This window comes from Mya arenaria, chromosome 3 (assembly GCF_026914265.1).
Source record: "Mya arenaria isolate MELC-2E11 chromosome 3, ASM2691426v1".
Lineage (NCBI taxonomy): Eukaryota > Metazoa > Mollusca > Bivalvia > Myida > Myidae > Mya > Mya arenaria.
This window is the reverse complement of record NC_069124.1, coordinates 12,930,413-12,957,638: the sequence shown is the minus strand read 5'-3', so window position 1 is coordinate 12,957,638 and position 27,226 is coordinate 12,930,413. Positions and strand designations below refer to the sequence as shown.

The window sequence follows — 27,226 nt, the reverse complement described above, 5'->3', positions numbered from 1 at the left end:
TCACAGACAATTGTGATGAATGGTCTGAATCTTAATTATGGTTTTTATTATTGATTTTAAGATGGTCACGTTTGCGGATAACTTTATCCGTAATCTGCTGGCGTCAATTCATAAGGAATTACAGCATAGCGTTATCTCGGACATATTATTAACCATATCATTACGGTATATGGCTTAGCATAGATATAAGTGTTCCGTCATTCGGGGGGGGGGGGGTGCTATATTCTGGCTAACTACATTTACTTTAAGTCGTTATACTGCCAAAAATAAATCATTGGGTTCGTCATCAGCCCTTCCTCTCAAGGGCAAGCTCTTGCTGCCCGATCAGCCATCATCTGCGAGTTTTTATAACTAGTTTTAAAAACATTGTACTTAAACTTTATAATTGGTCATATGCATATATATATATATTATATTATCAATGTATCTTTGCGATATTAACCACACTCTTCTTCGCCTTTTTCTTGAGCGTCCGGTTTCGCGGGGTCCATGGACGACACACAGCGCTCATTGCAACGTTGCCTTGCTTTGATAGTTAAGTGCATGGCTTTTGTATTCCTATCCATGGCTGTTTTAACCCTGTCCATTGGGCACGCCTGCCTTGCCCATTAAATGACTCGGGTCAATACGTCCTTGGAGTTGTTCGCGGTGGCCTTTTTTTCATCCCTAGCGTTGGAGTCTGGTCAAGTCCCTTAATGTGTATTCAAGAACAAGCGGGCTAGGCATCCGCTTAGCATTTGGGACCAATGCCATAATGCTTCTAGTAATTTTCGTCCAAAATCGGCCAAGTGGTTTCAGAGAAGACGTGATTTGAAGCCAAATGTTGACGACGGACTACGGATACAGTGTGATCACCATAGCTCTCATTTAGCACTTCGTGCTAAGATTAGCACAATTCTTCACATAAAGAAGCCTCAATAACCAAAAGCATAACTCATTCTATAAGTTCTGCACGAGGACAAAGAGGTTAACGATGTAAATATTAAATCATGAGGAGAAATTCAGGCAAATGTCACTTGGATTTGTTAAAAAAAATACATTTCTGTCTTTAGTTTATACCTATTTCTAACCATCGTCGGTGTAAGTGTAATTTCATAAGTTTTACATTAATAATAAATTAAAAATAAACCTGTTCTGAGGCTTTTTAAAGTGACGGGAGAGAGCGCATGTCGAGTTATATAATTCGCCAAAAGTCAATTATTTATAAACCAACATCTTTATAAGATGTTTAAAAACATTCGCTACGACATACAGCGTACTAAGTTTAAATATGATAAGCTTATAATGAATAAATCAACTGCTAACATATTAAAAAAAGAAAGAACAGTTTTGGCTTAAAAATACAGTCATGCGAAAATATATATTTACTTAAAGTACTCCATCGTCCAAGCTCCAGACTTGGAACCTTACTATTTCCATTAAGGCTAGGGTTAGGGTCGAGTTGTAAGAAACCTCCGGTGATTATTATGGTTGTACCGGCCGTGCTCAACAGGAGCGGCTTTAGTCGCTGTGGTGATTAATACTTTTCTAATTTACATTCTTTCACTGTCCTCTTATTTATTTATGGCCTATCATTTCTGCTTTGTTTCTTGATATTAAATAGTACATGGCTATGTGTATAAACAGTAAATTCTCAACCTTGACATTGAACCCACATTATTACTTAAAACACAATTGTTATCTTACTTGAAGTTTAATAACTCAGTGAATGAGCGTGTGGCAACCGTTTTTCTTTTTTTCGTTTTGACAAATGAGCTCACGCATGCGCACAGAATCCAAAATGGCAACCAAAACAAATTTAGCTGAATAAAAATTAGTAATTTGTCAATATTATCTGTTAATTTATATATTTTGTCGACGAAATGACATCCATAATGGAAATAGGAGAAGGTGGAATAGATCCACAGACTGAAGTTCGAAAGCTTCAAGACTTAGTAAAGAAATTGGAGACTCAGAATGAAGTTCTGAGATCTAAACAAAAACTTTCCACATCTGATAATGACTCAAATATTATTGAAACAGGAAATGAAGTATTAAAACCGGCTGTGAATAACAGTGTATTTTATAATAATAGAAAACATTCAGAAAAACGTGATATAGCCAAGAAGACAGAAAGTTTAGAATCTGTTGAGTTAATTGATGTGAATTCTCCCTCACATGAAGATGATGATAATTGGTAAGTAAATTACTAGTCAACCTGAATGCCCCTTGAACAGTTGTATATGCAGGTTTCCCGCTGGCGTTCGCTATTGTCATATGCAAAATATATATATTTACATGGGTGAAAGTTTTCCAGACTGCTACGGAAGTTGCGGATTTTTGATGTCCTCAGGGATCACTTTTCCAAATCGTGAAAATCAGTTGAGATTTCAGAGGGGGTATAGGCCTACCTCAACCCTGACTTTGACTTTCAAATTGTTGAAACAAAAACAAAAGTAAATTCCAGTGACTCAATCTGTTTTGCAATTTATTTTTAGTAACGATTCGTCATTGCAAGGTGCTCGCTTACAGGTTTTTACGAAGATAGCCCGGAGCGCGTTCGGCTACGGCCGTAAATAGACTAGCTGGGTTCGACCATTTCCGCCAATAAGTTCCAAACGGGAAAGCCAATCGCTTTCAATCGGGAATGTTCGCGATCATCAAGACATTGCAGACGCTTTCTTAGCAGTGAATTACGATATAATACCACAATTCTGATTGGCTCGCTGTACACTGTAGTTCAATAAAATAGCTGGTCTTTTGGCGATAAGGTGATTCTTTAAAAAACAACAACAATATTCTTGTGATAAAAGATCACTGCAAAAAATATTGAAAATGAAGTTTCTACCCCAAGCGTACAACACTAAGGACTTAGAATAAATCAGTTTCTTTGGCAATCATATAATCCTGGAAAAGAGCTGTACAAGCACTTGCCACGTCTTGCCAAAACTTAATAAAAAAAAAGTTGATCAAAATAATGATTAAGATAAGTCTCAAAATGAGAATATTACACAAACTATACATGTTGGTACATCATTTACTTTATTGTTGTTATAGTTTTCAATAAATGTTCAGTGTTATTAAGGATTATTTAGTGTATATGCATTATGCAAATGTTATCGTAATGTCCAAAGATAATCGTATGTTCCATGTTTATGTAGTACCCTTATACTCATTGAACAACAAATTTTGCAGTTACAGTACACTCCACGCGGAACTACCACTTTCCTCGGTGACTCGGAGGCGTTTTTAAATTATCGCGGATTTCCGCTGAGTACGCAACCTTTTTCCTCGCTAAATTTCGCCGAGTTGCACCGAGTTAATCGTTTTCTATGGAGGGTTTTATTGCCGGTAGCGCCGGTGATCGTATCGATTTATTGACCTAATCGCAGAACTCCGCGTTTTGTGCATAGCTACTACAGTACATTGCTTCTGTTAAAACAGTATTAAATAATGAGATAATTAATTTTTCAAAGAACAGTAAGTTTCTTTTTAAAAACAATTATTGTAAATTTTCATCAGCATCGTCAAACAATTGTTGTTTTTCACATTATGTAATTAAAAGATATACCATAGCGTGCGTTTGTGTTTGTTATTGTCATCTTTCTCTTACTATATTAAGGTGTTGAGAACTTAATTAGATTGGAGTAATGAAGGTGTTGAGAACTTTGTAAGTGTGGATATTTTTCGGTCATTATTTCTTAATTTGCATTTTTACCACTTATTAACACTTATTAATTTATCCGTAGTTATCAATGGTTCTAAACTTATTTATTACGCATATAAGTGTAAATCCTTCATCAAGTTAATTAAAATCCCATTAAACACCATTTTATACATGCATTGAAATGAATAACACATTCTATCGGCTTCAGATCAAACAGTCACACTGTGTGACGTCACATAACTCACAGTTTTACCCACGAGGATCTCATGGAGAGCATGTATATTGTTATGCAGGATTAATGTGTCTGAGTGGTGTTTTCGAATGTAACTTAAGTTTTGCATTTTCAACTTTAATTCATCACATTAATTAGTTACCTATAAATCATTGAATGTGTTGACTTTTATTGATGATTCAATGGGTATAACTGTACATAATTGCTTCTTACAGTCTACAAGTGTGGTACAAGTTTTATTATTGGCAGATCGTTTTACAAAAATGTCATGTCTTTGTTTTCTTAATCCCTTGATTGCCCTTGTTGTTTATTTAATCCTACAATAAATATTTCACACTTCCTCTTTCTACATGCAATACATCGTTTAGGATGGGTATTTACTAATTAACTTGTCAACAGTGGTGTATACGGTTAGGTAGATAGATAGTCCAAATAATTGTACGTTGACGGATTTTTTTTAGATTTTTGATATGGCAAATCCTTCACGTACAAATTGTTTAGTGTCAAAAGTGGGTAGTTGTTCCGATCAGGATTCCGGGTTAAAGCATATAGCGTCTATAAAATATCATAAAAACAAGAAATATTACCAGATAATGTTATTTTATATTAGTTCCGTACACAAAAAATAAATATCCAACTTATACTTATGATTTTGACGGCTTTTTTTCATTTCATTCTGTCAAAACATAACGATATATACATGAAGGGCACCTGCAAGGCTTTAGGGCACAGTTTTAAATCGCTCGGAACATTTCGGCCATGGCCGAGTTGTTACGATTGTATAACGAGGTCTATCTCGAAGCTTTGTCGGAGGAGGCCGAGCTATTACGATTGTATCGAGTTGTTCCCCTTCGCATAATTGTTGTCTGTGTCAGTCAACTTTCGTTTTATTGGAAAGGTAAACAACTTGTTTTAATGCACTTAATGCTTGTTTAGTGCAAAATAACATTTCACTTACATGGTAAAATATGAATATAACTCTTTATGATCAATTTCAACCATAAAATACTTCACTTAAAACAATTTCAATATTTTTAAAACACCCCCGTTTTTTGCACATTCCCGTTTAGACGTTAGGGATTGGAAGAATCCCGTATAACACGTCTATTATTTTAGACTAGGTAGATAGATAGATAAACTTCGTCTTTGAAACTTGGTAAGTGTGAAAGTTACGATTGATGTCCTTTGTATGTCCGAAAATTAGGTACGCGAAATAAATTATTTTTATAAATAATTACGGGTGTAGCAAAAAATATCAAATAAATTAAACAAAATTAGATACAGTGGGAGATTCTTATCGGTTTTACTCCGAGTTTCGCGGTGTTTTTACCTCCGAGTAATGCGGCGATTGTAATTATACGGTCCACTGATCAGCCTCGGTGGGTGAACGAGTAAAAACGCCGAGGAAAGAGGATTATGATCAATTGGATGTCGTGTCCGCGATGACCAAAATCCGCCGAGGAAAACGGAAAGTGGTAGTTCCGCGTGGAGTGTACTGTATGTATGGCAATAACAAATCTACTTTAATTCTTGTTTGTTTCTTGGCAATCATGTTCATCTAAAGATGATTATGCAACCCATGCAGACACTCTTTCCACTCTGTTTAACCTTGTCAATAACATCGTACAAGATATTCCTCCAAAGAAAAACTGTGGGTTTCAATTTTGCAAACATTGGTGTGGTTTTTTTTTATTTGAATTGAAATCCTACTTGGTATATTTAATAACCAGATCTTAAATTTTAAGATTGATGATCTAGTTTACATGAATGTTATTTGGAGGTGGTTTTGCCAGGTTGAAAGCGTGTCTACTGTTTCTTGCAAAGAGCCCAAGAGGACACATCCAACAAAGAGCATCTATAAATAGTGGGAAATCTCAAAATTCGGATGATCTTTATTTTAAAATATCTATTATTTAATAGCTGGACCTTTCCCAGAAAATAATTCCAACTTTTGGAGGCTGGTGATTTTTTTAAACTTCCACTGCCAAATGGCACATTTTGGTGCACTCTTAGTAGAGATTTTTTTAATAAGGACAAGGAGACAAAATCACTATTATTATGAAAAGACATGAAATGGTGAATGAAAAATATAAATAATCACTAAAATCTATATATCAACCATTAATTCCTATAAAATTTCTCAATAAATGCTATCATTACATAGTTTACAAAGGTTAAAACCCACATATATAGGACAATGTTTTTTTTATGATTTTTAGCTCATAACTAACTTATTTTCCAACAAATTGTCTCTTAATACTTTGCATTCATCTCAGAGTCAGAATATAATAATGGTTCATATAATGTAAAATTTCAATTCATAACTTCCATCAGCAAAATGGATATTTTAACACGGACAGCAATGAGATGCCCTCAGTAGGCAATTCATAATCACCATGATAAATTGTGATTTCAACAAAATTTTGATTGTTTCATCAAATAAAACAGATGACAGGGCATGGAAACATTCGCAGGCAATAAAACAAAGGGTAAAAACCTACTAAAATGCAAAAGATATTCCCAAATTGCCACAAGGTCAGTATTACGTCAATTTGTTTTGGACCTCAACTTTCCTGAAGTTGGATACTCAAATTCAGATATGGCTATCAGAATACCTACTTGGTTAAGAATCAGGGTGTATTTATACCAAAGAGAAGAAAGTTACTGTTTTGTATTTTGCTTCAGTTTGCATGTTCTCCCATAAGTTATATTTGATGAAGAAAACTCAGATTCAGATGGTGGTTAAGAATCAAATTAAAATACAAATTGTGTAAACTGCCAAAAATAGTTGATTAAAATACCCAATCATCCATATTTGTACCATGCATCAAAAACACTGACTCAAATATTGATTGGCATAAGTCATAAAGAGAGTCATTAATATGATATCAAACACTGCTAAAACAAAAACCTGTCATTTAAAATTATGTAATATAACCTATGTTTAGCACATGCTAATTAATGAAGAAATAGCAAGTGTCCCAGATGTTCGATCATAGCAGACTCATTTCTCCCTATTGGAAATATTTCACATTTGAAAATTAATGTGCCTCAGGTGTTTAATCATAACGATTTACGATTATCAAGCGCTCCTGTGATACAGATTTTGAAAAACAGAAGCAGGTAAACACTGGTTTTATAAGTGAATTTAAACACTGCACAGTACCTTTCACAGACCATTTTAGCGCACCAGTACCAGCCTGTGAAAGGTCCTGTGCAGTGTTTAAATTCACTTACTCTATAAAACCTGTGTTTACCTGTCACACCCTCCTTTGCAGATTTTTTTTTTTGCATTGGCTAATTTGCCATCTTATAATGTACCTGATGTTTGACAAGCAAGGTGTTATTGAAGAGTTCTCCAAATACTTTACAGGTGTGTGTTTGTTCAGCTTGAACTTATTTATCTTGTACCCTTAATTGTTATCTTGTGCAGGTTGTACAGTTCTCCAAGGCCATTAACGCCACAACAGCACAGGATGTCTCCATACAAGTGGGTCAGGCAAGACCTTGACAGCCCCGCACCAGATATCACCTCTGCACGGAAATCCCTAAAGTATAAGCTGGATGAAGTTGCAAGAAGTAAGCACACTAGCAATGCCTTCTAAGCCTGTCATTCAAACACAATATTATTTTGTACAGATATAATTTGTTTCCCTTATCTTCTGTCTTTAGTCTTTTTCAAGATTAACAATTAGTCTGCACAAAATTCCTCAATCACTACCATTTATTAGGAAAATAAACATGACAAGTCCCATTTTTTGGAATGATAAGAATATTCAATAACCATTTTATATTATTAATAGACAATTGTAATTCAACTTACAACCTGGATGATATAAGTTAATGTACTATCAAAAAAGTATATACTAAGATTTTACAGTTTCTTTTTTGATGTCCTTTCATTTTAATGGAAAATTCTACCTATTTTGAAGATTTTCTTTTTAAAGGCTCTTCTGTGGTAAAACAACCTGTAAATGGAATAAATTTTCATAAAAGAATCACTGTTCCTTGATCAAGAGTTTTCAGAATGAATTACTAAAATAATGATACATATTTGATTTTACACAGTACATGCTGCATTTCCTTGTTTAAAACGATAACATGGAGTTGCAATGTTATGTGAAAGTATACCTTTTGTGCATAATCATTTTGTTGGTGTTTTTCAGTGAGTCGCAGCAGCAGCACGCCAGTATTTCATAATTACTCGACTCCTCCAAAAGCAAACAGTCCCGCCATGAGCTTATCTGCAGACAACACCCCATCTCCAAGGATAATGAAACCCTCCGCCATGAAACCCCATGCCAAATCCAGCCTTGCATACAGCCCTGGACTGCAAGGTCTGTAGTGGTTATGATGAATATTAATGATATCAGCATTCACTACAATACATGACATGTATTGCTTCTATTATCTTGTTTAGTTGTTAAAGATGAAGCTGATTAAGAGCTTCTTTCAAGAATTAAAATAGGAAATATGAACTTCCTAGCCATAAATTTTTTTCCCAGATAGGAAGTTCAAGTCAAGATCTTCTCCTTTATTGTACAACTATTCTAATGAAATATGAAATGATTTGCAATAAAAACATACCAACTCCATGAAAGTGTATGAAAAAAAATCATATTATAAACTTCCAAACTTTCACCTTTGCTTTGGAAGTTTTACCCAAAATGTTAAAAGTTTCTTTACTTCTGAGGACTAAATTTTGGCCGACTCTCGCTATCAAATTAAATGTCAGCTTGCACATGGTGGAGACACAATTCGATGATTTTAATTATGAAATTTGAGGATACGTAGACATTTAATTTAGGGATTTATAAAAAAAACAATATTAACTGTCATTCTGTATCCCTTTAAAGCATTATTATTATTATCAGCAGAAAAAAGAATTGATGTAAGTTCACAGATTATTTCACTTTGTGAGCAACAAAAGTATATATTTCATTCGTGCTTACATATATTATTGTGTTCACTCCCTAAATTGTATTGCTAGCTTACAAAAGGAAATGCTTACCCGCTATATAATATAGTGCATCTAAAGGTGTGTAAATAACATGGTAATATGTGGAATTGTAGTTTAAGTTTCTTTGATGTTTATAGGTAGTAGGTTAAACACTGGGACATTTACTCGACCCAAAAAGTCTCGAGACAAGCCTAGCCCCGCAGAGACTCCAGAAGATGATGTTGATGGGGAGGAGCCAGCCATTCACCACCAGAATGTGACGGACATAGAGAACATGGCAAAACAGCAAGAAGAAAGCCTAAGACAGAGCATGGCTCACACCTCACCCAGAAGAGGTAAAGTTTTACGTCCTTGCGTTTTCCTACTTTTCTCTCTTTGGTTGAACAAAATTTCATGCATAAATATAGAGAATTAGATTTATAGAGAATTAGAGACAATCGATCAATGTCATACTTTACCTGTATACTGGTTCACTCAAATCCTTTGGTGCACTGGTCATCTTCCATTCTTTATGAGGATTTTATATATTTATTCTTACACTAATTCTTTATATACAACATGTAGCATATTAATTTTGTACCTTGTAACCATATGTATTAATAAATGGTAGACACATTTTTCAAATTAATTTAAATTTAATCATTAGTGTAGCATACATAAACATTTACTTAAATGTACATGTATGTTGTATGTGTATACATGTACATGTAGATTGTTCACCATCATACTGGTTTTTGCAATAGTGTTTTCAAACTATTGTTTTATATTCTTGTAATTGTATAACTTGAAATGATTCTATATTATGTCTAAAAATATATTTGACTACCTGTATCATGGTAAAAGCAGTCAAAACTTAAATCTTTCTTAAACTTAATAAAAAAAATGTTTATCAAGGTAATGATAAAAATACAGTCTCAGAATGAGAATTTTACATAAGCTATACCAAACATTAGTATTATATAATGGATTTAAGATTGTTAGGGAAACAATTTTGCTAGGCCTGTTTTGCGTGTACAATTATATTTATTACTCTTTGTCAACCGAACAGATTTTACAATTTTCTATTCTTCCACTCTCAAGCGGTGATATGTCTTTGAACATATTTCATGGTATATGGCTCTATATCCACCTCCCTCACAGGGTTTAGGTCGCGACCCCTTCCAAACACGAGTGCCTCTCAATATAACGATTCCAATAGTCTGTCCTCGGCAGACTCTAATCGTTCAAGCCCAGCTAGGTTGGAGGGTAAGGTTTCTGTTGTCCAGTTCGGATGGGAATCTGCATGCATGTTACAGTTCAAATGTTTTCTGGTATCATAAAATTTAATTTGTCAAATTTATTTAGCAAATGTTTGTAATTGAATGTTGTTGTTTTTTAACTTTTGGCAGAATTCAGGAATTACTACATCACTTAGTTAGGTGTCCTATAAATTAAGAAATCCTTTTCACTGTAGAACAACAATCTGTCTCCGACATACCAGTAAATACTATGATACCAGAATGCTTACATTTAAATATGGCTACAGACAATTCATTGTCACTTCATTTATACATTATATCAAAAATATATTCAGAAAAATAAAGAAATTTTAAAGGGAATGATCCCTGTTGCTACAAGGAGTATGGGCAATCTCATGTAGACTCACTGTATTTAACCAATCACTGACAAAACTATTTCAAACCCTCATAGTTGATATCTTCAGATATCTTTTTATTTATTATTATTATTAATGGATACAGCTTATGGATACAGCTTATTATCAATGACTTTCAAACAAATAAATACACATTTTTAGCTCGACTATTCGAAGAATATAAGGAGAGCTTTACTACTCACCCAATCGTCAGCGGCGTTGGCGTCACACCTTGGTTAAGGTTTTGCATGTAAGCACCTTTAAGTCATTATCTCAGTAAATACATCATGTATTGCATTGAAACTTTAGATATGTATTCCCAACTATCTAACCTACTAAACTAATGAAGTTAGATAACACTTTTTTGGAATATAATGCAAATTATGGGCCTTTATTATTTGACTTAGAAATTCTGGTTAAGGTTTTGCATTTAAGCACACATAGGTTAATATCTCAGCAACTACTTGAAGTATTGCATTGAGACTTTATTCAATGGTACTCAACCATCCAACCTACTTAATTAACCAAGTAAGATAACTCTAGTTTGCATTAAATTCAAATTATGGCCGTTTTTTATTCGACATAGAAATTCGAATACATCATGTATTGCATTGAAACTTTAAACACAGGCTCCCAACCATTCAACCTTTTTAATTAATCAGGAAAGATAACTCTGTCTTTTATATTATATCATTTTTGCCGCTTTACTATGCGACTAGAAATTCTGGTAAGGTTTTGCATGTTAGCACACATAGGTTAATATCTCGGCAACTACTTCATGTATTGCATTGAGACTTTATACAATGGTACTCAACCACCCAACCTACTTGAATAACCAAGTTAGATAACTGTATTTTGCAAATAATGGCCCTTAATTATTGGACTTAAAAATTCTGGTTAAAATTTTGCATGTAACCACATTCATGTTAATATCTCAGCAAAAACATCATGTATTGCATTGAAATCTAATCTAAGTTTACAGTGATCCATGTTTCCCCAAAACTTTTCAATCCTTACACTGAAAAGCAGCGTAATATTCGAGCGCGCTGTCTCTGTGACAGCTCTTGTTTTATCAGGGCTGAGTGTGGCACAATTATGATCATGGAGATTTTGCATCAAACAGTGATAACTAATAAATACACTGTTTTTATGAGTTTTATGATTTATATATAGAAAAAAACAATCTCAGGGATATTTGCCTTCAACAGCTTCTTCACGAAAGGTGCAGATGGTATTTTACCTTAATAATACACAGCCATTTTAAATGTTCTACACATGCGGTTGTTAATTATTTGCAATCTTTCATTTCAGATTGGTTACGGTTGCTTTCAGTTTTAATCAGTTAAAGCATGTAGTCTGAAAACATGTTTTATTATTTCTACTTTTTGTTACATACTATGTCTGCATTGTTTGCATTATGATTTATTGTTCCTATTAACAATACTTTGCATGTCATTCCTTATTAATTATGTCTTGTGTAATTGCTATAAATCAAGAGAAGAAATGTTTTATAAGCCTGATTTACTGAATGTTTTATTTCTTTATACCTTTTGAGACTTATAATGCTTTAACAGTGCAAATTATCAAAATTAATTAAGTAAAATAGAGTATGTTATAAAACATGCCCCTGTCTGACATCTTCGCCATAGTCATGTGAAATGAAATATTTCTCAAAGTGAAAAAAAAATCTTCAATTCAATAAGAAATGGCAACAAGAATATCATTGGCAATTTGAAATAGCAGTTTAATGACAATATGAAATGGCAATATTGGCAAAAGGGAATTGTCTTTGTTGAATCAAAAGTACAATTGGCAAAAAGAAAGGCATATGTGGTTGGCAATAAAAGATAGCAATACAGTGAACATAAAAAAATGCAAAATGGTAATATCATTGACAATAAGAAAATTTCATTTTTAAAAATGCTAAAATAGTATCAATATCATCAGCAAAAAGAAATGGCAATGTACCGTAATTGGCAAAAAGATTATAAATGTCATAAAAAAATGCAAAATGGTAATATCATTGACAATAAGAAAATTTCATTTTTAAAAATGCTAAAAAAGTATCAATATCATCAGCAAAAAGAAATGGCAATGTACGGTAATTGGCAAAAAGATTATAAATGTCATAAGAAATTGCATTGCCAAATACAATAAGAAATGGCAATATAACTGGTGATAAGGAATGTCATTTCTCTAACAAGGTCTATATCAGAACCTCCACAATACAGTTATTAATATCTTCTTAAAACCTAATGCATAATATCACAGTCAGAACTATTTGTTATTCAGAGGGTGAGGGTCGGAGAGACAGCACAAACTCAGCGGGCTCTGACCACAGCAGTCCACCCGACAGTCCATATGCCAGCAACCAACACCTGCATGTCAACAACGCTGGTATGTTATCAATGGGGTAGTAGGGTGTTTATATTACTGCAATCGGTCAGGTTCATAGGTTCAGTACAAACTCAGCGGGCTCAGAGACCACAGCAGTCAGCCTGACCGTCTTTATGCCAACAACCAACGTTGACTTGCCAACAACTCTAGTAAGTTGATATTGGAGTAGTTGGTGTAAATATTGCTACAGGCAGTGAGGTTCAAGAGACAGCACAAACTCAGTGGGTTCTGACCACAGCTTTTTGCCTAACCTTAAGGCCAGCAATCAATGTTCATGTGCCAACAACTTAGTTAAGTTAATATTGGGGTAGATGGTCACTGCGGTGTATATATTGCTACAGGCAGTGAGGTTCAAGAGACAGCACAAACTCAGTGGGTTCTGACCACAGCTTTTTGCCTAACCTTAAGGCCAGCAATCAATGTTCATGTGCCAACAACTTAGTTAAGTTAATATTGGGGTAGATGGTCACTGCGGTGTATATATTGCTACAGGCAGTGAGGTTCAAGAGACAGCACAAACTCAGTGGGTTCTGACCACAGCTTTTTGCCTAACCTTAAGGCCAGCAATCAATGTTCATGTGCCAACAACTTAGTTAAGTTAATATTGGGGTAGATGGTCACTGCGGTGTATATATTGCTACAGGCAGTGAGGTTCAAGAGACAGCACAAACTCAGTGGGTTCTGACCACAGCTTTTTGCCTAACCTTAAGGCCAGCAATCAATGTTCATGTGCCAACAACTTAGTTAAGTTAATATTGGGGTAGATGGTCACTGCGGTGTATATATTGCTACAGGTGGTAGGGGTCAAAAACAGCAGAAACTCAGTGTAAACTGACCTCAACAGTCCAGCAATTATTTTATTTAAACTTTTCAAACTTATGAAAAATGTATAAAAATGATGTTGACTGGAAATAAAAGCCTCTCTACACTGTCATCTGAAAAATATTAGCTATCTTAAAATTCCAGGTGCATCCAACTTCCGAGGCAGTGCTCCGAATGTATCAAGGCTTATTCCTCGTGTTCAGCATCACAACAGTGACTCAAGCCTCACTGATCACTCTAACGGTGAAAATGGTGTTCACAATGATGACTCTCCCAAATATGCCAGGTATGGTTTCCCAGAAAGAGTCCACTTTAAAGGTCTTTTCATCACTATTATGACTTTGTGATAATTAAAGTTTAAATATTGAAATTTATGCTTTTAATTTAATGCTGAAAATACAATAGAGTTAGGTTATCATTTTATAGTTTTGTTAGAAGTAAGCATGCACATTTTGCAAAAAAAAAGACATTAGACATAAGCCATGAAAATGTCTTTGGCACGCAACTCAGCAAAACTTTAGTTTAAGTGACATTCTCATTTAAAATCAATACATACATATGTATAAAAACATAAATTTTGAGTGATTAACCTTTAACTGCTTACTAAATGATGCATTTATGGAAAATAGTAAGTACTGGTCACAAGATTTTAACCATTTATTTAATGGCTGAAACACACAAATGATTGGTGAGTGCTTAAAGATTTACAGTGATTAATTATTGTCTGAAAACGTAGAAATACTGTGTTTTCTGCACCTTTCTTTGAAATTCAATGCGGTATCCATCATAAGAACCATTTTCTTCAATATTTCTTCAACATTTTTGGTGAATTAAAACAAAAGTATTAATTTGTGGTACATCTTATTTGGGAGTAAGAGTGCATCTTTAATAATATGAAAGAAGGTTACCATAGATATAATTTTCTCATACATCTTATTAAACTGGCATGTAATCTCATTGTATCAATTGATCAAAGGTATTATTTTAACCGTTATTTCTATTAAAAAGATTACATATAACCCTTTTGTTAACAGTCGATTGCCTCTGAGCCCACTTGGCCGGCCAGCGTCCCCGAGTGTGAGCGGGCTCAAACAGCCGCAGAGAGCTATGAGAGGGCCCTCACCCCAGAGGAGCGGGCTCCCCACTCCTAAGCGGTCGATACCGCGCCCTGGGTCTACAACACCCCGGTCAAGTATACCAACAACTCCTAAAAGGTTTGTATGTCAAACGTGAATGTGGTTTTGCTAAATGATTTGTCATTTTGTTTTCAAGGTAAATGTCTGACAGCACCAATATACTTACTTCTTTTTATTAATTTTATTTATGATAAACAAGATTAAGTATTTTGTAAAAGCAATTTTATATACTCATTTTGAACAGTTCTAAGACATATATAGGAAAATTATCTGTATATTACTCATGATAAAGTATTTTGTAAAATCAATTTTTAGTTAAAACTAATTGGGCTAAATGAAATATGATTATAAGCCTGTAGCCAACTAATTGGGCTAAATGAAATATGATTATAAGCCTGTAGCCAACTAATTGGGGCCTGATGGCTGATTGAAATTAATTCCATTGAATCTTACGGTAGAATGTAGATAATGTTTTGAGCAAGCTCCTAAATCATTTTCAGAATATCTGGTTTGCCCTCTCCACAAGTTCGGAACAGTCAACCAAAACCTCGCTTTGATGAAAGTTGGCGCGATGGGTGCTTCTAATGCCTCTTCCAATCAGTTCTTCATGTTCTTCGACAGTTAATAACAATGATAATAATTATTTGAATGTCCTTCAAGTGACAGATTCTGTTTGATTTAAGAGGTTTGTTTAATTCAAACAAATGGGGTTACTTGAAGAAATGAGAATGTTAGTCATTCAAAAACAATGGCAAAGAAACTGTAAAATGAAACACAGAGCATACAAGGCTGTAAAATGAAACACAGAGCAATCAAGGCTGTAAAATGATACACAGAGCATACAAGGCTGTAAAATGAAACACAGAGCATACGATCGGTTTTAATATGTTTATGGCAATGTGTGATCTTTTGTTTGTACTTAGTCATACCTTTTTGTGAGAACTGTTTTATCCCTTGAAAATGGAAAACTAATTTTGCTTTTATGATAAGGTCACATTAATTATTTTAACTTGGTATTCATAAGCTTAGTTATAATTTGAATGTAATAAACTGAAAGAACAGAAAGCGCAAAATGAATGTTTGATACCTATGTTCAATTGGATTATCTTTGAACATGACTTGAAAAAAGTCGTTATTTCACTTTAAAATTATGTTTTATAGATAATACAGCACTAAGTGTGATCTGTGATAAAAACCTGCTGTGCAGCGTTTTTATTTATTATATATTTTAGAACTAATGGCATTATATGTGTCTTCATCTCAAATGAAAAGAAGTATTTTACTAGTAGTTATTTACACAGCAAGGTTATATTAACTTGATATTGGGATTGTCACAGATTCTAATAAGTACATGGTCATGTTAACTGTATTACAGTGAAGTTAACTGTATTACAGTGAAGAAATTGGAATTAAAAAGAATACACCAAATACTTGCCCTCGTACACTGCTGAAATGTTAACATGCATGTTTCCCATTTAAAGACGCAGTGGGCCGAGTAATCAGTGAACATACAATGATCAATATGTTGTTACATACAAGTATATGACTTTTATTAGTTTTTGTCTTTTGACATTTAAATTTCTAAATCAATGGAATAATTTTCATGGCATCCAAAAATGCATCTTATTAAACTCTTGAAAAGCAAAAATGGGTCTTATATAACATTTTAGAATTTTCATTTTTAAAGGGACCGTACACCAGATTGGTGTCGGAGACCGGGTTGGAACCCGTGTCGCTGAAATTGCAGTCCAGCGTCGTACCTACTGAGCTATGAAGGCTTTCTATAATTGGGTGACATAATTAAGCTATACACCTACCTCTGTAATATCACGTGATAACACCGACTAGCCAATCAGGCATAAGGAATTAATTCTACCTGGTAGACATACCCAGTAATCTTTTTTAATGGAAAAATACGAAATAACTGCTAAACTTAGATAAATTGTAAACTATGTGGTCCTTCAGTTAGTAAGTTTCAATGCATTGTACACATCGATGCCAAGTTTATGTCAGTTTTTCAACAATTTTCTTTTTTTCCGCTATTTTATCATACGGAGAACAGTCCCGTTAAGCATTATATCAAAGATCTTATTTCATCAAAAAAATAAGTTTAATTAAAAGTATATTTTTTCTTATAAAACACAACAAGCCGTAATTAAAGTAAATATATGGAATGCGAGAGATATGTCATCGTACTTTGATATCGTATCTCCTGCTTTCCATATATTTCCTTTAATTTTGGCTTGTTGTGTTTTATATGTAAAACATTTAGATTATAACCTAATGGTTATTGACTTATTCATTGTAAGCTCATTGGTTAGTAGGTCCCACTTTGAGAGCTTCAGTTATAAACTGCCAAGAATGCCTTTTAACCAGCTTGTCAGTATTCTTTTAAAAGTTGTTTTAGTGATTTGTTATGTACACAGTTATTTTAAATGTTGTGAACTTTCCTAGGCTTAGCATGTACTGGGCAAATAGTGAATAGTTAAACATCAACTTGTTGAGACTGAAAAAACATATTGTTTTTAATTCAATCCACTTGTTTCATATCACCAATGCTTTTTAAGTGCATAATTACATGTGTTGTAAGGTTTTAGCTAAGGGTTATTCCAGACAAACATATGACCCCCGGGGGATGCAATTATTTTAAAAGTATATGGGTGGGTGTCAATTTTCACTAACTTGAACCCCAAAAGGCTAAATTTACTTCTGTAGGGGGCAGGCCTAACTTAAAAGTCCCCCCCCACCCGGGGATTATATGTTTAATGGAATAGCCCTAAGAAATTGAGCCTTATTTTACTTGAAATTTGTTTTCTAAGTTAAAATGTGTTCTCAATATTTTCTCAATAATTACTGCTAATGCAAAATTGTTTTTAGAGTATATCATAAAGCTTGACCACGGGACAATGCCCTTGTTGGGCTGTTGGGCAAAACACTTGTAGATGATGAATTAATCGTCAGCGAAAAGTTTGGGACAAATGAATAATAAATATTCAGATTTTCACAATTTAGCTAAAATAAATTGGTTTAAACTATATAAATTAATTTGTGAGTGCAATTTACATGCTCTGTATGGATAAATGGAATCAGTTCATTGCCACTACTGGTTGTAATATTGACAAAGCTGTATATCAATCTTTGTTTTTTAATGTACATGTATAATGTTGTCCTGTCCTGTCCTTTGTTAATTCATGCAAATGTCTGGCATGTTGTTTTTATGGTCTTTGAGTTACCCGATCTCGTTTTAATATTTAGCTACATGTAGATGATTATTTGTTTTTTCCACATTTAAGCAATAGTACATGCTGTAAGATCTAAGCTTTGGCTTGGTAATGGTAAGTTTAATGTGGCCGACACACAAATATCTCTGATATAGCTCCATAAGTATTTATATTAAATCTTTATGCCAATATATATCATTTGAAGGGGTATTTTCTTGCTGATTTTTTATATGTAAATAAATGGCCAAAGTTATGTTATTTATATTACGTTAATATAGTTTATAAAAATATTTGCTCGCTTTTATCAATTAAAATTTGATGTCAAATGACATATTTTCAATTATTGAAGGCAAAAGTTCTGTTTTCTTTTTTTCACACAAAATCTTTCAAATGATACCAAAATAACCAGGCCTCCATTACTCACATATTTATGGGTCAGATTCCTTTAAACAGATTAAAATGCATATCATGGTGAAGACTTTCTCAAGACAGAAATGTACTGTTAGTAAAGTAAAAAATGCAGAGGTACTATGATGGCTTTGTTGAGTTGTCATCGACGTCATTCAAACACATTCATCTCGACCATTACTGAAAGGCGGTTCAAGATATTTGAATAAAATTATATGCAGAGACAATATGCTTAAGCTGCTTATGTGTAGTAAGGCCTGCTACTCTGGTAAAAATACTCCAGTTATGAGCCCTTTTTTTACTTTAAAAAGTAACATTAGAAAAGCATTGTTTTTTCTGCGCTCCTGATAACGAAATAACCCCAGCTTTTTGATGATGTATTATTTCTTAAATGTGGTTTTCTATGCTATGTTGTAGCTCAATGCTTCTAACATTCTAAATACCTGGGTTTTTCTAGAGCTATTTGTACAAATTGGACTGCATGTAAATCATTCATTGTTAGTTTCATGCTTTTAAATTTAGTTTCAAATGATTACACATTTTATCAAGACAAGATTTCAGTTTTAATGAAAATTCAAGTTTTATGTACATTTATATTGTTTCTTTGTTAATGTCATGGAATTCATTGACCTTCATTATTGTACCTGTGAAATGACATTTTTTTGTTTTCAATTTGTGTTATTTTTCGAACAATGTCACTTTTAAATGGGTCCGTCATTGTGCAATACATGAATTTCATGATTTTTGATGTATGTCAAAATTGCTTTGGGAAGGATTCTGCTTTTTACTTGTATGTCAGCTTTTTTGGACGTAGTTTTATTGGCAAACATTTTGTAGATAACTCGACTGTTTCACTATTTGACTGTACGTCGAAAGGTTTTTTGATCAGTAGTAGCTCTTAACAAGTTACTGATTTATGTACATGAATTCTTATGAGATCCAATCTTATCACTGCTGTTTGAGTTTGATTTCTAACAAGATTGATTATATAATTTAATAAATTGTAAGAAAGAAACATCGTGTTCTTTGAGATGACAGACAATCTGTGACGATGTAAATTAATGATAAAAATACCTGTTAGTTTTGATAACAACTCATCAGTTCAAAAATATTGTTTAATGTATATTAAACCGGTTAGTTGTAGATATAAATTGTCATTTAGTTTTCATTCGGCAAGTTGTTAATATATAAGCACTTTTTAAATTCATGTTTGACTGAATTTTTGATAAATCCGAATGCTTTTTAGACTGGTTTATTTAGCAGTAGTAATTGTTAACGGTTTTCGATGTATCCCTATTTATTAATATTTGTATAATCATGTCACTAAATAAAAGTTCTGTTACTGAATAGGTTTTTCCTGTACACAAAAATCATGAATAAAATGTTAAACAAATCAGCCTTTTTGTCTTAATCAGTTAATAACAGAGATATGAGTATTCGACTCATCATCACTGCAGGTGGAAAGGTAGGTTCTTTTTGTTATATTTTTTATTGGAAAAACGTGATAAAAAGAATCGAAAAGCGTATTTTCATGAGTGGCGAAACTACGAGTGAAAATGAAGTTTTTGTTTGATCACGTAAGACATCCCAGGTATAAAACACGATAAAACACTAGAATCAACCCATTTTTAGTTTCTTTTATGCTTATTTTTGGAGATGTGTTGGTATCTTAATTAACTTCTCTTAATACCCCCCCCCCTTTTTGAAATACCCTCTCGCGACCTGTGGGACGCACCTCATGTGAAGTTGATTATTTACTTGTGTTTCATAACACTCAATTTATAAACTTTTACCAATAAACTTTTATTCATGCGTTCATGTTCAAAATAAAAACAGTTAATGCAAGATTGTTTTATTTTTTAAAACAAAACAAAATATAAACTGGGCATGAATACATTGACCAGATTACACTGGTCCCCATATACTGAATTGACATTGACAGGTCGAGCATGTAAGCAAAATAGATGTGGATTAAAATTGGTTATAAGCCTCTTTAAAGTTTTCAAGTTTGTTTCATGTTACATAACTTTAGAAGGCCTTGTCCAATAATCACCAATATTCCTCAGAATGTGTATTCGCACAATATCTCGAACCAGCAATATCGCTCAAGTCACTCAAGAGAAATTTCCCTTCCATAATAGAACTCATGATATCTCGGACATGTTCAATAACCAGCCATATCGCTCAAGTCACTCAAGAATCGCCACCCTTAGATAACAGAAATAACCTGAAATCAGTCTTGTCCAATCATCGCCAAATTTAGTCAGAATGTGTCTGGGCATAAGATCTCGGAAAAGTTCAATAACAGCCAAGTCACTCAAGAGTTATCGCCCGTTAATTATAGAATTAACACCATTTTTGTCTGATCATTAATTTGAGAATACTGATATTTATCATGTGTTTCTGGTAGGGATAGAAAAGTCCAACCCGAGAGCTTGCTGAGTTACCGGCTCTGTAGCGTGCCCGAGGGTCGGATTTTCCATGACGCGCAGTAACTTTTATTAACCAGGTTTTCACATAGTGAAACCTGGTTATTAGAATGACGAACGTCGTCGTTTGGGCGGGCGGCCGGGCGGCGTCAAACTCACCTACTGAATAACATTAGTTAGGGTTGACATATCTTGACCCGACTTGGTATAAAGGAAGAGTTTACGAAGACCTTCCATGGCATTGCGTTTGGGGTCCCTAGGGTCAAGATCAAGGTCATTGTTACTCGAAATAAAAAAACGGTCGAAACTAAATAACTTAAGTTAGGGTTGACATATCATGACCCAACTTGGTATAAAGGAAGATTTTATGGAGACCTTTCATTGGCTTGCGTTTGGGGTCCCTAGGGTCAAGGTCTCTGTAACTAAAAATAGAAAACAGTTGAAACTGAATAACTTTAGTCAGGGTTCACATATCTTGACCAAACTTGGTATAAAGGAAGAGTTTATGGAGACCTTTAATGGGATTGTATTTGGGGTCAAGGTCACTGTTACTAAAAACAGACAAAGGCTGAAGTTCTTCTGTCAATCATTAAAAACCTGGTTTCGTCGCATTGCGGCGTTTCTTGTCCATTCTTATGTCAAGAAGTTCCTTCATTATAATGTTTTGTAATGCACTAGTGAATTGTAACCACGCCCCCCCCCCACAGGTCCGGGGAATAGCGGGGACTTTGACTTGCGGTCCAGCCACCCCCGGGTAAAATCTCCGCCCTGCGGGAACGAACTGATGGTAAAATCCCCGTCAAAAGCCTCCTCACCCCAGGGACCCTAGGTAAGGCCCATTCCCCGCTATATTTTGAGCGAAGACAAAACCACCGCATTCAACCGGCACTGCGAGGACACCTTAAAGGTAAAAACGCTATCCCCGGTATTCCCCGGACCTGGGGGGCGGGGGGCGTGGTTACAATTGACATGGTGCATAAGGGTTATATTTTTGAAGTTAATGGAAATCATCTATTGTATGTATTGAAATATCTTAAGTATGCTTACATATTAAAAAGTGTATTATAAAGGAAATAAAAGTATTGTGTCACAGCGAGTGACTCATTTGGCATGGGTGGTGTCAGATAGAGTTTTCCATCACGGCTGAATTCAACGAAAATGCCTATCCAGTGTGCTAAAGTCCTTTGTCCAATCAACACAAAATATTTTCAGAATATGTATGGGCATAATATCTCTGACATGTTTCATAACCAGCCATATCGCTTAAGTCCCTATGAAAAGAGTTATCACCCTTTAATTATAGACACTACCTCATATCAGTCTCGTCCGATAAATAACTTAAGGGACATGGTGTCCTAAAATTAGGACGGGCGTATTTTGTGACAGTTGCCGCTCTTGTTTAAAATCAAAATAATATATTTTTGGCCAAATTGGTTGTTCTGCTTCGATCAATGGAAAGTAACTACAATTGATTTTAAAAGTATATTCTAGTTCATAAAAGTTCTTAGTTTGCATTAAAATTATCATATTTTCAATGTAGTTATTTCGCTAATAAAACTCCATATCTTTACCGAAAAGCATGAAAAAACGCATATCTCACTACTATTCGATGACGACGTGAAATAAAAAATAAAGAGTCTCCGGATCATACTTGACGTCGTTACTAGACGTCAACGTCATTTGGTTCATTACGCTCTTGTCTTAGCTTTCATATCGACGAATTATTTTGATCGTTGTTTTATACGTAAAAACAAAATCCTACATAAAGCCAAGCAATGTTCCTATCTGCGAACGCATTGAAAAACAAAGTAGCCTCACTGACTGATGGAGGTTTGTCCATTACCAAAATGCATACACATGTTAAAGCGTATAGTTGATTAGTATGACAAGAAAAAGAAAATGACCGACGTATTTATATCCAATTTCTAGATATTTACATTTATCTATTCTAAATTGTATTTATTAAATTCTTTAAATAAACCTCGTTCAAAAACAAAAGGTGTAATATTTATTTTTAAATTCTGTAGACAAACTTGTGGTTGGAACATGTGGCCAAATGTATAACAAGTTTCTTCATATTTTTTTTTTCAAATTACATTTATTATATTCTTCGAATTAACATATTTCAATCACAAAAAGTTTAATATTTATCTTTAAAATTCTGTAGACAAACCTGTGGTTGGAACATCCGGCCAAATGTTCTTAATCGCCATCGGTGAACTCACAAGTATTATAGAAGAGAGAAAGAAGTTCGCCGCCAGTGCAACTAGCGCACACATACCGACGATTCCGGACACGTCACCGAAACAGGTATACATTGGAACTTACTTACTAGTGTGATCATCGAAAATCAAGAGAATTAGACGTCCAAATGTACTTCATAAGGAATGTTCACACTACTAAAGGAAGCTTGCAACGTAAGTTTTAAAAAGTGAATACGCAATCATGAAAGCTATTAATTTTGTACCGTAAAGGGTATGACTGACCGCACCCATGGGCTGAATTATGGCTTGACTCCGCCGTGACGCCATTACAACTTAATCAAAGTGTTAAATGTCATTAGTTACATGAGCTAGAAATTACCGCCAGATAGATATTAGCAGAGTTGGAGAAACAGTGTGAGATGCAAGGGCATACGGGTGCGATAACATAGTTATTTCTAAAAAGACACATTGTTCTTTAATGTGCCTAGTGTAAATCATCGATACAAGGGATAGATCTAACTTGTTTTTAACCAGTGCTTAGTTCAAATAGAACAAACACTACCCATCCAATGCCGAGCTACCGGTACCAATGTTGTTTGTATGACAAGATCCGGGATTGAACCTGAGACCTTCCGCTCCCAAGCCAGGTTTTCTACCACTATCGGGACAGAGGATTCTAAAGGCATGATAATCATTTTAAAATATTCATTTATATATAAAACATACCCGTCTGCAGTAGGATTCAATCGCATCATTCATGGTTATCATTGAATCAAGGAATTTCCTTACATTTTTCACGAAATAATATTTATATTATATTAAGACCTGCTAGTATAGAAGTATAGAATAGTGTACTCTCTGCTAAGAATAATAGCAGAATAAGACCAAAATAAAAGTGTGTTTCATTGTTTCCATCTCTAAAGTAGCCAGGTAGGCATATTTCGTCTTTGAGAATTGGCGGGATTATTCGAAAATTACGAAAAATATCCACACTGCGACAATAAAAGTTTAGGGTCGGGGTCTGTACAATTGTTTAATTTTAATCATTTGTGATAATCTACAAAACGTGTTTTGAAAAATATGCCGGGATAATATTTCATTAACCAATACGGAAATAACCCTACTCTGGCGAAATCCTGATCATGATTATGTTTTAATTTCGTCATTGCAGATACGAAGGTCCAGAGCTAGAAAGCTTCATGCTCGGTGTTGTCTTGTACGAACTAGTGTTCAAGTCCCGACCATTCGAGAATGACGAAGCGGTCCGGAGACACACACTAGGAACACTGTCCATACCCAAACCGATTTCCAGCCGTAAGTTACAGGTTGTATACATCTCACTTTCTACTTCAGTTTATAAATACAGATTGTACAAATTCCGTTGCCTGTTTTCCCAAATTATTTCGTATCATTCTTAAGTTATGTGTTAAGAAGGTATACGTTAATCTTCACTTTGAAATATATATGAAACTATACAGAACAATATATATTATACATACTTGAAAGATGGCATACTGATACTTCAAGGCTATAAATGAATAAATATTGATACTTCAAGACAGTAAATAAGGTCATACTGATGCTATTTGGTTGTGTATAAAGCCACACTACTACTACAAGACCGAACAAAGCCTTACTGACACTACAAGACTGTGAACAAAGCCTTACTGACACTACAAGACTGTGAACAAAGCCGGAATGACACAACAGGACTGTGGACAAAGCAATACTGACTCTACAAGACTGTGGACAGACTCTACAAAACTGTGAACAAAGCCGGAATGACACTACAGGACTATGGACAAAGCCATATTGACTCTACAAGACTGTGGACAGACTCTACAAGACTGTGAACAAAGCCGGAATGACACTACAGGACTGTGGACAAAGCAATACTGACTCTACAAGACTGTGGACAGACTCTACAAGACTGTGAACAAAGCCGGAATGACACTACAGGACTGTGGACAAAGCCATACTGACTCTACAAGACTGTGAACAAAGCCTTACTGACACTACAAGACTGTGAACAAAGCCGGAATGACACTACAAGACTGTGAACAAAGCCGGAATGACACTACAAGACTGTGAACAAAGCCGTACTGACTCTACAAGACTGTGAACAAAGCCATACTGACAATACAAGACTGTGGACAAAGCCTTACTGACACTACAAGACTGTGAACAAAGCCATACTGACACTACAGGACTGTGGACTGTGAACTAAGCCGAACTGACACTACAAGACTGTGAACAAAGCCATACTGACAATACAAGACTGTGAACAAAGCCATACTGACACTACAAGACTGTGAACAAAGCCATACTGACACTACAAGACTGTGGACAAAGCCATACTGACACTACAAGACTGTGAACAAAGCCATACTGACACGACAATACTGTGGACAAATCCATACTGACAATACAAGACTGTGAACAAAGCCATACTGACACTACAAGACTGTGAACAAAGCCATACTGACACGACAATACTGTGGACAAATCCATACTGACAATACAAGACTGTGAACAAAGCCATACTGTCACTACAAGACTGTGGACAAAGCCATACTGACACATCAGGACTGTGAACAAAGCCATACTGACACTACAAGACTGTGAACAAAGCCATACTGACACTACAAGACTGTGAACAAAGCCGTACTGACACTACAAGACTGTGAACAAAGCCATACTGACACTACAAGACTGTGGACAAAGCCTTACTGACACTACAGGACTGTGAACAAAGCTAGAGTGACACTGCAATACTGTGGGCAAAGCCATACTGACACTACAAGACTGTGAACAAAGCCATACTGACACTACAATACTTAGAACAAAGCCGTACTGACAATACAAGACTGTGAATGAAGCAATACTGATTCTTAACAGGACTAAACCACACTGATACTTCTTGATATTGCGTCTGTGTAATGTAACTTATTCTAGAAGATAAACTTGAAACCAAATCCTTGTGAATTTAACCTTCTGATTGTACAGAGCTTGTATCCTTCCTTGAGAGGTGTATGGATCCTCAACCAACCAAGAGACTGTCCACCAATGAAATGGTCACCGATAAATGGGTGACCAAATGGTCACCGATAAATGGGTGACCATGACAATTGATCTGGAGGGGTATCAGTGGGGAGACGTATATACTCGTAAGTATTATTATCAGTTAAGTGTTAATATGCGTGTCCATGGAGTGCCTATAGAATAGATACAGACTATCCACATTTTCCACCCTGGCTAGTTAAAAGACTTTCGAGCGAGCACTAAAACAAGTAATAGTTGATTCTGTACCCGGTTTATGTCTGTTAAATGGTTCAAATACAACACAAGAAATACTAGTAGTACTGCAAGAAAAAAGGTAAATGATCATTAAACAAATAATAATACTATTATGATTGCATTCGTCTAGCAGATATTTAAAGCTGCACTCTCACAGAAATACCGTTTTTACAACTTTTTTATTTTTTTTCTGGGAAAAAGCCAATTTTTGCGTAAATATCTGAACACCAATGATATAAGATAGCTGACAAAAAATCAGATCGTAGTTTTTCATATTTCTTTTCGAAAATTTAAGTTTTATGGCTTAAACCGTTACTAACGGTTTAAGAAAAATGCATAAAACATCATTTTTGGAACTTAAATATAAAAATCTGCGATCTAATTTTTTGTCAGCAGTCTTATTTAACTGGTTTCCATGGATTATGGCAAAAACTGTGAGAGTGCAGCTTTTAATTGCACACAATAAAGCCGTGTCTTAGATGTCGACAGACCTCTCTATGGCATGATACTTTGTAGTAGGTGTCCAAGTCTAAATATTTCTCTCTTCTGTACTATTTTATTGTTTTAACAGCATTCGAAGATGATGATGCTGGGGGCGACGACGACGACGACGATGCTGATGATAAAGATGATGACGACTATGACGATGTTAATGATACTGCTATATTGCTACAGTTGCTACAGTTGCTAATGATGATGATGTCGATGATGATGATGATGATGATGATGATGATGATGATGATGATGATGCAGACGAGATTGATGATGGTACCAAGGACGAGAGCAATGGATCTGATGCCGACGACGATGATGATGGTGCCACTTCCGAGGATGATGATGT

General features: G+C 34.8%; 1 protein-coding gene across 2 annotated transcripts; it reads left to right on the top strand.

Moving 5' to 3' along the window:
* Positions 1-1,774: 1,774 nt before the first annotated feature.
* Positions 1,775-19,842, top strand: LOC128227990 (SLAIN motif-containing protein 2-like). Of its 2 annotated transcripts, XM_052938993.1 has the most exons (9): positions 1,775-2,176; positions 7,312-7,457; positions 8,045-8,215; positions 8,976-9,173; positions 9,979-10,083; positions 12,764-12,868; positions 13,835-13,976; positions 14,725-14,904; positions 15,327-19,842. In XM_052938993.1, exons 1-9 carry the CDS (start codon positions 1,863-1,865, stop codon positions 15,409-15,411), a joined length of 1,446 nt encoding a protein of 481 aa, XP_052794953.1. In that variant the 5' UTR covers positions 1,775-1,862; the 3' UTR covers positions 15,412-19,842. The 2 variants fall into 2 exon arrangements, with proteins under 2 accessions (XP_052794953.1, XP_052794954.1); XM_052938994.1 differs by lacking the exon at positions 9,979-10,083.
* The last annotated feature ends 7,384 nt before the right edge of the window (positions 19,843-27,226 follow it).